The 12,484-nt window shown below is 42.1% G+C and overlaps 1 protein-coding gene across 6 annotated transcripts in view; it reads left to right on the forward strand.

Annotated features, from left to right (window-relative positions):
• RPS6KB1 (ribosomal protein S6 kinase B1) overlaps positions 1-12,484 on the forward strand; it is a 56,847-nt gene that overhangs the window by 23,977 nt on the left and 20,386 nt on the right. For all 6 annotated transcript variants that reach the window (XM_034942600.3, XM_063599294.1, XM_034942606.3 and 3 more), the window contains exon 5: positions 9,078-9,225. In XM_034942600.3, coding sequence (XP_034798491.1) covers positions 9,078-9,225 — 148 coding nt within the window. The remainder of the gene's footprint in view (positions 1-9,077; positions 9,226-12,484) is intronic.

Genomic DNA, 12,484 nt, shown 5'->3' on the forward strand with positions numbered 1-12,484 from the left:
CTGGGCTCAAGTGATCCACCCGCCTCGGCCACCCAAAGTGCTGGGATTGGATTACAGGTACGGCCCACTGCGCCCGGCCTATTTAATTTAATTAATTTATTTATTTATTTTTAAGAGACAGGGTCTCACTCTGTTTCCCAGGCTGGAGTGTGGTGGTGTGATCATACTTCACTGTAACCTGTAACTCCTGGGCTCAAGTGATCCTCCTGCCACAACTTCTGAGTAGCTAGGACTGCAGATGCATGCCACCACGCCCAGTTCATTTTTAAAATGTTTCGTAGAGACAAGGTCTTCCTGTGTTTCCCCGGCTGGCCTGGAACTCCTGGCCTCAAGCAGTTGTTCTGTTTTGGCTCCCAAAGTGTTGGGATTACAGGCATGTGCCACTGTGCCCAGCCTATTTTTATTCTTTTAATCTTAAAGCTTTAGTCTTTCAGTTCTAGGAAATTTTCTTATGTGATTTATTTGGTAATTTCCTTCCCACTGTTTTCTCTTCTTGGAATTGCAATTAGTTGGATGTTGGATCTCCTGGACCGATCATCTAATTTTTCTTATCTTTTCCACGTTTCCATTTCTTTGTCTTGTTGTTTACTTTCTTCTACTGAATTTTTTTTTGAGATGGAGTTTTGCTCTTGTTGCCCAGGCTGGAGTGCAATGGCGCAATCTTGGCTCACCGCAACCTCCGCCTCCTGGGTTCAAGCGATTCTCCTGCCTCAGCCTCCCGAGTAGCTGGGATTACAGGCATGTGCCACCATGCCCGGCTAATTTTGTATTTTTAGAAGAGACAGGGTTCCTCCATGTTGGTCAGGCTGGTTTCGAACTCCTGACTTAGGTGATCCGCCCGCCTTGGCCTCCTGAAGTGCTGGGATTACAGGCGTAAGCCACTGTGCCCAGCCATTTGACTAAATTTTTTTTAAAGCTGTTGTATTTGTGATTCTCCAGAATTCTTTCTGTTGTTTTTGTTTTATAGCAACCTGTTTAATGAGTATAATATCTTCTCTTACCCCTCTGAGAGTTTTATTTTATTTTTTTTAATGTTTATTATTTTTTTTTGAGACAAGAGTCTCACTCTGTCGTGCAGGTTTGAGTGCAGTGGTGCGATCTTGGCTCACTGCAACCCCTGCCTCCTGCGTTCAAGCGATTCTCCTGCCTCAGCCTCCTGAGTAGCTGGGATTACAGGTGCCCGCTACCACACCTGGCTAATTTTTGTATTTTTAGCAGATATCGGGTTTCATCATGTTGGCCAGACTGGTCTTGAACTCCTGACCTCAGGCAAAACGTCCACCTCGGCATCCCAAAGTGCTGGGATTACAGGTGTGAGCCACCATGCCCAGCCTGAGAGTTTAATTATAATTATTTGAAATGTTCTTTTGTTTTACGCATGTTCTTTTTTGACTTTCTGTTTTCTTTGACTTTGATTTAGTCAGTTTTAGTCACTTTGTTCCATGTTACAGGCCTTCTTTAGATGTCTGGTGTCATTCACTGATTCTTCTTCTTTTTTTTTTTTTTGAGTTGGAGTCTTGCTCTGTCGTCTAGGCTGGAGTGCAGTGGCACAGTCTCGGCTCACTGCAATTTCCACCTCCTGGGTTCAAGCGATTCTTGTGCCTCAGCCACCCAAGTAGCTGGGATAACAGGCATGTGCCACCCTGCCTGGCTAATTTTTGCATTTTTAGTAGTGACAGGGTTTCACCATGTCGTCAGCCTGATCTCGAACTCCTGACCTCAAGTGATCTGTCCACCTAGGCCTCAATAACCCATCCACTGCGCCTGGCCTGATTATTCATATTTAAGAGTAGAACTCTGAAAAGCTGATCAGAAGTTCTGTGTGTGTAAGCTTCTCTGCAGGGTAGTCAAGTGGTTAGCTGGCACTTGATCAACAACTTCAAATAATAGTGTCTGTAGGGCTGGGTGTGGTGGCTCACGCCTGTAATCCCAGCACTTTCGGAGGCTGAGGCAGGTTGATCACCTGAGGTCAGGAGTTCAAAACCAGCCTGGCCAGCTGGTTTGGGGGCGCTGAGGCAGGAGAATCGCTTGAGCCTGGGAGGTGGAGGTTGCAGTGAGCCGAGATTGCACCATTGCGCTCTAGCGTGGACAACAAGAGCGAAACTCCATCTCAAATAAATAAATAAGTAAATATTGTGTGTAGATCTTTTTTTTTCTGGGGAGGATCAGTTGGTGCTAAGAAAGTTCTGCCATTCTTTTGCCTGGAAAAAGCATTCTGGAGCTGAGTGAGAGAAGATGGAGATCTTACCTCTCAACACGCGGACTTTTACTAAACTCGAGTTTTTACATTAGTACTTTACTCTGTGGATCTAATCTTTCACTTTTTTTTTTGTCCGGGAGAATTTAACTCTCCTAGGGTTAGTTCTTCGACTTAGTATGGAGATGGGAGCCTTTTTGGTCTGTCTGTTCCTTATACAGACTTGTAGATGATCTCCCTGTTTTTAGCACTCCACCTTCTGCCTTCTACAGTCTTCAGTTCCTTTAATTTTTTCCCTTCCTTCTAATTTTTCCTCTAATGTTTGAACCTTGCTGGGGTTCTATAGATAGATTCAACTTCTTTTGTGTATTCCCCTTTGCAGGCACTTAGGTTTGATCTTACCCCACTCTGCTACATCATGGACCATTGCTTTATCCCCACTCTGTCTTTTCAGGTGTCAGATTCCACATGTCTTCTAGTTTTACTGATGGATTATGTGTGTGTTTGTTTTCTTATTCTTGTTTGGGATTGATTACTGAAAAGATTCCACTGTCTTTTTTTTTTTTCCTGGGTTCAAGTGATTCTTCTGCCTCAACCTCCTGAGTAGCTGGGATTACAGGTGCCCGCCACCACACCCAGCTAATTTTTGTATTTTTAGTAGAGACGGGGCTTTGCCATGTTGGCCAGGCTGGTCTCGAACTCCTGACCGCAGGTGATCCACCCTTCTTGGCCTCCCAAAGTGCTAGGATTACAGGCATGAGTCACTGCGCCCGGCCTCCACTGTCTTAAAACAAAAGTTCCAGTGGAGAACTACTTTCAAAGACAATCAAAGTGACTTTTTAAAAAAATTATAAGACTTGTAAAACTTTGGTCCTTCTTGCTGATTTTTATTTAAGCAGTATAAATGACTCCTCAGTTTAAAAGCTGAGGAACAAATACTGTGACCACAATTTTATTGGTAATTGTCTTTAAAAAGCCATCTAGCTATTCTTAACATCAGTTTCTGCTTCAGTGGGTTGACATTGATATCGGCTATTTGACTTTCCTGTTGGAATTGTTTTAGATTAATGATTTTTTAATCTATAAAACAGGTATAGAATTGAAGGCAGCATAATAGTGCTTGTCCCAGAAATGTTAAAGGAAGTACTGGTCAAGATTTCTTCTTTTATTTGAAACAGAGTCTCACTACATCACCCAGGCTGGAGTGCAGTGGAGTGTTCTCAGCTCACTGCAACCTTTGCCTCTTGGGTTCCAGTGATTCTAGTGCCTCAGCCTCCCAAATAGCTGGGACTACAGGTGTGTACCACCACGCCTGGCTAATTTTTGTACTTTTGGTAGAGACAGGGTTTTACCATGTTGGCCAGGCTGGTCTCAAACTCCTGACCTCAAGTGACCGCCCACCTCAGCCCCCTAAAGTGCTGGAATTATGGGTGTGAGCCACTGCACCCAGCCTCTGGTCAAGATTCTTAACTGATTCATTCCTTATGATGTGTTATTTATGTTGGATAATCAGGCCTGACCATATTAGGCATAAGCAGATCTTGGGTGAAGTATGTTTTTGGCACAGGTATCTAGTGAAAAAAAGAGTGCTGGTTTTTTTTCCCCACTCATGGTGGGTGGGGTGGTATATTGGGAAATCCATAGACTTAATTACTGCTAAGTGTCAGGCCTCATTCTGGGGCCCAGGGATCCAGGACCTAAGCTGTTTGCCTCTGCTTTTGCTTGGTTGCCATTGTTTCCCATTCTTGGGGTTCTTTTCTTAATCCTGGCTAGAGGATCTGATACTGTCTCCTTCCTTGTCCTTGAAAGCAAGCTCATAGCAAAAATAATGAAAATAAAGATGTCATTAGGGTTAAGTTCAGGGCTTTCATTTCTAAATCCCCAAGTAAGATGACTATGGGCTCCCTTTGAGTTCCTTCCTTCTGATTTTAATTATCCTGGAGGCAGAGTACTAACTCCTCTGACCTGAGTGTGTGGTAAGTGTATACCTCTTCCCCCAGACTTTAAGATGAAATCAGAGTAGAACCAGGTATCCCCTTAAGTTAGTTGTTTCAATCTGGACATTCTGTCTGGATTTATTAGTTCTCCTGGGACTGTTTACTTCTTATAGGAATGGTACCATTCAGGTATTTGCTTAGAGTGGAATAGTGAGGAAAAGACTATCAACAGCCATCACCCGACCCTACCAGTTGCAGCAAAAATATACCATGGAAGCAAAATACTATTGCCTACGGCATTAGTTCACCTCCCACTGTACATTTTAGAACCTTTGGCCAAAGGTGTTCTCCACCTCTGAAATATTGCGGTTTCATAGAACAATAACTTTCTCACTTTTGACTTACTTGATTCCTACAATGCCTGTTTTTTGGCCCTAAGCCCTTTAGTTAATAAATTTTAGTTAATAAATTTTCCTCATGTACAATTTGAGAGTTAACTGCAAATTTCATAGCACTTCACCCCTAATTTCATCTATACATCTCCTAAGAATAAGGGCATTTTTTTTTTTTTTTTTTTTGAGAAGCAGTCTCACTCTGTCGCCCAGGCTGGAGTGCAGTGGTGCAATTTTGGCTCACTGCAACCTCCACCTCCTGGGTTCAAGCGATTCTCCTGCCTCAGCCCCACAAGTAGCTGGGATTACAGGTGCCTCCTACCACGCCTGCCTAATTTTTGTAATTGTAGTAGAGACGAGGTTTCACCATGTTGGCCAGGCTGGTCTCAAACTCCTGACCTCAGGTGATCCGCTCTCCTCGGCCTCCCAAAGTGTTGAGATTACAGACTTGAGCCTCCGTTCCCGGCCTCTTTTTCCTTTTGTAGTTAACAAGTGATCTGTGGAATGATAGAAACGGTGTGAATATTCTGTCCTATAATAATCTTTACTTAATGGTTTTATCTGGATTGTTTCTTGCCCAAATATTACTGTAGTGATTATAAAATGGAGACTTTTCTATTTTTTCTGTATTTTTTCTATATTGTCATTCTGTAAAGATTTTTTTATACTCTTTTTTTTTTTTTTGAGATGAAGTCAGGCTGGAGTGCAGTGGTGTGATCTCAGCTCACTGCAGCTTCTGCCTCCTGGGTTCAAACTATCCTCCTGCCTCAGCCTCCAGAGTAGCTGAGACTACAGGCGTGCGCCATCGCGCCCAGCTAATTTTTTGTATTTTTAGTAGAGATGGGGTTTCACCACGTTGGCCAGGATGGTCTCGATCTCTTGACCCCGTGATCTAGCCACCTTGGCCTCCCAAAGTGCCAGGATTACAGATGTGAGCCACTGCGCCTGGCCCTATACTCTCTTTTAAAAAAAATTTTTTTTTTTTTTTTTTTGAGATGGAGGTTCACTCTGGTGCCCAGGCTGGAGTGCAATGATGTGGTCTTGGCTCACTGCAACCTCCATCTCCCAGGTTCGAGCAATTCTCCTGCCTCAGCCTCCTGAGTCGCTGGGATAGGTGCGTGCCACCATACCCAGCTGATTTTTGTATTTTTAGTAGAGATGGGGTTTCACTATGTTGGCCAGGCTGGTCTTGAACTCCTGACCTCATGATCTGCCCGCCTCAGCCTCCCAAAGTGCTGGGATGACAGGCATGAGCCACCGCACCTGGTCTTTTTTTTTTTTTTTTTTTTTTTTGTGAGACAGGGTCTTCCTCTGTTGCCCAGGCTTGAGTGCAGTGGCATGATCATGGCTCACCACACCCTTGGACACCAGGCTGCCTCAGCTCACTGCAACCTCTGCCTCCCAGGTTCCAGTGATTCTCGTGCCTCAGCCTCTGGAGTAACGGGAGTATAGGTGTGTACCATCACACCTGGCTAATTCTTGTATTTTTAGTAGAGATGAGGTTTCTCCATGTGGGGCAGGCTGGTCTCAAACTCCTGGCCAACATGGTGATCCGCCTGCCTCGGTTTCCCAAAGTGCTTCATATTGTTAGCCCTAATTCTAGTCCAATTACATAGCGTTCTTTTTTATTTTTATTTTTTTATTTTTGAGATGGAGTCTCGCTTTGTCCCCCAGGCTGGAATGCAGTGGTGTGATCTCGGCTCACTGCAGCCTCCGCCTCCTGCGTTCAAGCAGTTTTCTGCCTCCGCCTCCTGAGTAGCTGGGATTACAGGTGCCTGCCACCACGCCCGGCTAATTTTTGTATTTTTAGTAGAGACGGGGTTTCATCATCTTGGCCAGGCTGGTCTTGAACTCCTGACCTTGTGATCTACCTGCCTCGGCCTCCCAAAGTGCTGGAATTACAGGTGTTAGCCACCGTGCCCGGCCACATTCTTCTTTCAGTTCATATTTGGATATCCTTTTTTTCTACAGTGAGAAGAACTCTGGTAACAACATAAACGCACTCATTTGTTCAGTTGTACAATATGTGCATAATGAAAATTGTAATACCAATAGTATTTCCAGCTACAAACCTACTAAGTTTGATTTAATATTTCTTTGCAATTTTTTGTGTGCTTACATATAGGCCACTAAGGGTGTGCAGTCTAAAATTACTTAAATATCTTTTTCTCGCTGGGTGCAGTGGCTCACACCTGTAATCCCAGCACTTTGGGAGGCCAAGGCAGGCGGATCATGAGCTCAGTTCGAAACCAGCCTGGCCAGCATGGTGAAACCCCATCTCTACTAAAAATACAAAAATTAGCCAGGTGTAGTGGCAGGTGCCTGTAGTCCCAGCTACTCGGGAGGCTGAGGCAGGAGAATCACTTGAACCTGGGAGGCAGAGGTTGCAGTGAGCTGAGACCACGCCACTGCACTCCAGCCTGGGTGACAGAGTGAGACTCTGTCTAGAAAAAAAAATCTTTTTCTCCTATATCTTTTTTCTCTTTCTCTTTCTGTGGTAAAGTTATTGGTGTAATAGTCAATTAAATTTGTGTATTCCTATTGTATTCAGTTGTACTTCCTACCCCTCATCCTTGTTGATTTTATTTTATTTTTGGAACGCATTAAACATTAATATGGTTCAAAAAGAAAAATCTACATTTTATAATTACAGTAATATTTGATTTAGGGAAGAAAAAAATGGATGATAAAACCATTGAGGTTTTACTCAGAAGGTATTCTCAAAAGTCTTATTTCTTTTCCTTCCCTTCCATTATCATTAGCTTTTAGTTTATCTTAGTTGTCTTCATTTTTGCAGGCATAAGCAGATACATATTATATATATTCTCATTTCCCCTTTCTTGTACAAAAGATAGCATAGTATCCATGCTGCTGTACTTTTAAATACTCTTTTGTATCTTGTTTTTATAGAGATTTTTCTTATTTTTATTTTATTTATTTATTTATTTATTTATTTATTTTTTTGAGACGGAGTCTCACTTTGTCACCCAGGCTGGAGTGCAGTGGCGTAATCTCGGCTCACTGCAAGCTCCGCCTCCCAGGTTCATGCCATTCTCCCGCCTCAGCCTCCCAAGTAGCTTGGACTACAAGCACCTGCACCACGCCCGACTAATTTTTTTTTGTATTTTTAGTAGAGATGGCATTTCACCGTGTTAGCCAGGATGGTCTTGATCTCCTAACCTCATTATCCGCCCTCCTCGGCCTCCCAAAGTGCTGGGATTACAGGCGTGAGCCACTGCGCCTGGCTGATTTTTCTTATTTTTATAGCTTTGTTACATGTTGTGTAGATTCCATAGGTTTTGGGCCAATATCCTATGTCTGAGCATTTAGGCTGTTGCTAGTGTTCCACTTTCACAGATAATGTTGCAACCAATTACCTGTGTATTTGCTTTCCATATTACTTATGGAGATGTACCATCAGGGTAACTTCCTGGAACTTATACCTGGCATGTCTAAAACAGGGCATCATTTTCCCAAAACTTTTTCACTTTCTTTTGCCGATATTGAATGGCACCATTATCTATCCTATTACTTATGCAGAAATAAAGGTATCATCATTTCTTCTCATAACTAGTTTGTCAGCAAATGCAAATTATGTATTAGCCTTTCATTTTTTTCTATCTTCATTTTCTTATAGATCTTCTTAGTTGGTTTATTATACTAGCCTCCTAACTAGTCTCATTTCTTTCCTAATACTCCCTACTGCTACTAGATGTGTCTTTCATAAAGCCAAAGGTGTGTTCATTTCACCCAGACCTTCCTTTGCCCAGACGTTCCATTTCCTGGCCTTTGCCTACTTCTCTAGCCTAATCTCTAACCACTTCTAACCATACCAAACTACTTGTAGATTTCCCAGACGTATTCTGTCCTCTTTTGCACTGGAATGCCTTTTTTTTACCTTCTACATTTCTTTCTTTCTTTTTTGTCTTTTTTTTACCCTTTTTGTGGAGAATGGGGTCACGCTTGTTACCAGGCAGATCTCGAACTCCTGGGCTCAAGCGATCCTCCTGCCTCTGCCCACCTAAGTGCTGGGATTACAGACACGAGCCACCGCGTCCAGGCCACATTTCATTTTAATAACTTTCAAGCAAGACTTTCTGCTAGGTCAGATGTAGTTCCCCTGTTTACCCTTACCATCCTGCACTTGCCTACATTGACTTGTCTTTTTTTCCCTGAGACTTTGGGCTCCTGTCGACTTTTAGACTCCTATGGACAGGGCATTCCTTCTATTCTGCTTTCTTGGCACAGCCTGGAGGATGGTAGACACTCAATGGTTTGTGAATATATGAATAAACTTGATCTGATTACAGATTTCTTTTTTAAAAAGTCTCTTTAGGTAATTCATTTACATGTTCACTGCAAAAAATCCAAACTGCACAGAGGCATATATAAAGTGAATGTTTTCCATTACCCCATCTCAGTTTCTAGTGGGAACTATGGTTAATAGTTCAATATTGGGAGGAAAAACACAAAATAGATTTTAGAATAAAATAGATTATAGAATAAAAATGTTCACTATTTTGTTCTTATAGATGATCTCTTTTCCTTTAGGCAATGATAGTAAGAAATGCTAAAGATACAGCTCATACAAAAGCAGAACGGAATATTCTGGAGGAAGTAAAGCATCCCTTCATCGTGGATTTAATTTATGCCTTTCAGACTGGTGGAAAACTCTACCTCATCCTTGAGTATCTCAGTGGTCAGTACACAGAGTTTGGTGTAATTATTTGCATTTGCTCCAGAAACTGGGTCAAAATGTTATTTTTCAATGGAAGAATACTTTTTCCCATTATGATCAAATAGTGCTTAAAATTGATGAGTACACTGAAGTACAAAATTCAGATGTGACCAAATGTTTCTATTGGCAGACAAATATGGAGGAAACTAAATATTTTTTTCCCTCATCTGTAAAATTTTATTTTAATTCCTTTGTAATCACTCACTTAACAGAAAAACGAATACCTAAGTGATACAGAGCCATCAAATTGTACTGGGGTAAGATACTGTAATTTAAATAATTGGGAAGATTATTTAACATACTGACTATTTTTGGAATTGGGTCTTTAAACAAGAGTTTTTAGTTTAATGTAGCCTTAGTGATGGGGTATGTAGCTTATAATGGAAATCATCCACATTTGCCAGGGCCTACCACCTCGTAGGAACTTGTTGATTCCATATCATTTCTAGATCACAGGTGTCTATTTATTTATTTTTTTGAGATGGAGTTTCACACTTGTCGCACAGGCTGTAGTGCAATGGTGTGATCTTGGGTCACTGCAACCTCTGCCTCCTGGAGTTCAAGCGATTCTCCTGCCTCAGCCTCCCGAGTAGCTGGGATTACAGGCATGTGCCACCACACCTGGCTAATTTTTGTATTTTTAGTAAAGATGGGGTTTCACCATGTTGGTCAGGCTGGTCTCGAACTCCCGACTTCAGGTGATCCACCTAACTCGGCCTCCCAAAATGCTGGGATTACAGGTGTGAGCCACTGCACCCGGCCACAAGTATCTATTTCTAGCAAACACAGTTCAGTTCTCTGAGAAAGATTTTGCAGTAACGTGTAACATGGAACAGAAAGCTACAGAATGTAGCAACTGTTTTGTGACTATTGCCATTGGAAAAACTTTTTTTTTTTTTTTGAAGATGGAGTTTCGCTCTTCTCTCCCAGGCTGGAGTGCAGAGGCGTGATATCGGCTCACCGCAACTTCCGCCTCCCAGGTTCAAGCGATTCTTCTGCCTCAACCTCCTAATTAGCTGGGACTACAGGCATGCACCACCACACTTGGCTTTTTTTTGTATTTTTAGTAGAGCTGGGCTTTCACCATGTTGGCCAGGCTGGTCTTGAACTCCTGACCTCAGGTGATCTGCCCGCCTTGGCCTCCCAAAGTGCTGGGATTACAAGTGTGAGCCACTGTGCCCGCCCGGAAAAACTTTATTTTAACATAATTTCATACTTAACACAAAAAGTTTTAAGAGTAGTATAAAGAATTCCTATGCCAGGCTCAGTGGCTCATGCCTGTAATCCCAGCACTTTGGGAGGCTAAGGTGGGCGGATCATGAGGTCAGGAGTTTGAGACCAGTCTGGCCAACATAGTGAAACCCTGTCTCTACTAAAAATAGAAAAATTAGCTGGGTATGGTGGTGCGCTCCTGTAATCCCAGCTACTTGGGAGGCTGAGGCAGGAGAATCGCTTGAACCCGGGAGACGGAGGTTGTGGTGAGCTGAGATCGCGCCAGTACACTGCAACCTGGGCAACAGAGCAAGACTCAGTCTCACACACACACACAAAATAAAAGAATTCCTATATATTTCTCACCTAGATTCCCCAGATGTTACCATTTCACCACATTTATTTTGTTTTATCCTATGTATATGTATATATGTGTATACATATATACATGCATGCATACATAATTGTTTTGAACTGTTTAAGAGAGTGTTACAGACATGATTTCCCTTTACCCCTAAAATTTCAGTGTATGTTTTCTTTATTTTCTTTTCTTTTTTTTTTGAGATGGAGTCTCACTCTGTCGCCCAGACTGGAGTGCAGTGGTGCAATCTTGGGCTCACTACAACCTCTGCCTCTCGAGTAGCTGGGATTACAGGCACCCACCACCCACGCCCAGCTAATTTTTGTATTTTTAGTAGAAATGGGGTTTCACCATGTTGGCCAGGCTGGTCTCGAATTCCTGACCTCAGGTGATCCGCCCACCTTGGCCTCCCAAAGTGCTGGGATTACAGGTGTGAGCCATTGCACCCAGCCTATTCAGTGTATATTTTCTAAAATCAAGGACAGTATCTTACATAACTATACTAAAATGATCAGAAATAGGAAATTAACATTGATGCAATTATAACTCTTCTTAGTTTCCTTTAATCTGGAACATTTCCTCAGTCTTTCTTTGACTTTCATAATGTTGACATTTTTGATTAGGACAGGCCAGTTAGTTTGTAGAATGCTTTGGGTTTAGCTGATGTTTCCTTAGTATTAGATTCAGGTTATGCAATTTTGGCAGGACCATTGAAGTGACATTGTGTCCTCCTTAATGCATCAGATCAAGAGGTACATGATATTTATATCTTTGTCCCATTACTTGTGATGTTAACTTTGGTCACATGTATAAGGTGGTGTCTGCTGATTTTTTCCCTGGTGACGTTTTTGCCTTTGTAATTAATAAGTATCTTTTGAGGAGATACTTTGAGATTATTTAAATATCTTTCATCAAGCTTTCATGTTCAGTTTTGTTTTTTTTTTTTTTTTTGAGACGGAATCTCACTCTGTTGCCCAGGCTGGAGTGCAGTGGCACGATCTCAGCTCACTGCAACCTCCGCCTCCCAGGTTCAAGTGATTTTCCTGCCTCAGCCTCCCAGGTAGCTGGGATTACAGGCATGCACCACCACACCCAGCTAATTTTTTTATTTTTAATAGAGATCACCCCTGACCTCAGGTGATCTGCCCGCCTCGGCCTCCCAAAGTGCAGGGATTACAGGCGTAAGCCACTGCGCCCAGCCCACATTCAGTTTTGACATCCATTGAATCTTGCCTGCAACAATTAATTGTGATGTTTGCCAAGTACTTTTTCTTATTCCGTCACGTCGTCTTCATTTATTACTTGGGATTCTACTGTAATAAAGAACTTTCTCTTCTTCCCCCTTTAAAACATTTATGTATTCATTTATTTATGTCATTGTGGACTTAGGGATCCTAATATCATTCAATGTGATATAACCTTTTATTATCATTATTTATTTTGATACTCAAATTGTGCCATGTTTTTTTACTAGGCCACTGCCAGGTTTATTCTGTTTATTTAAGGGTTCCGAAAATACGAAATATGAGTATTCACTAAAATTAGTGAGGGTGATTTAATTGTAGACTATCATTTTTCTACCTATGGGTAAAATGTTAAAGAGTCTTTAATCAATATATATATTTTTTAACCTCAGGTCTGGAATCT

Source organism: Pan paniscus, chromosome 19 (genome assembly GCF_029289425.2).
Source record: "Pan paniscus chromosome 19, NHGRI_mPanPan1-v2.0_pri, whole genome shotgun sequence".
Taxonomy (NCBI): Eukaryota; Metazoa; Chordata; class Mammalia; order Primates; family Hominidae; genus Pan; species Pan paniscus.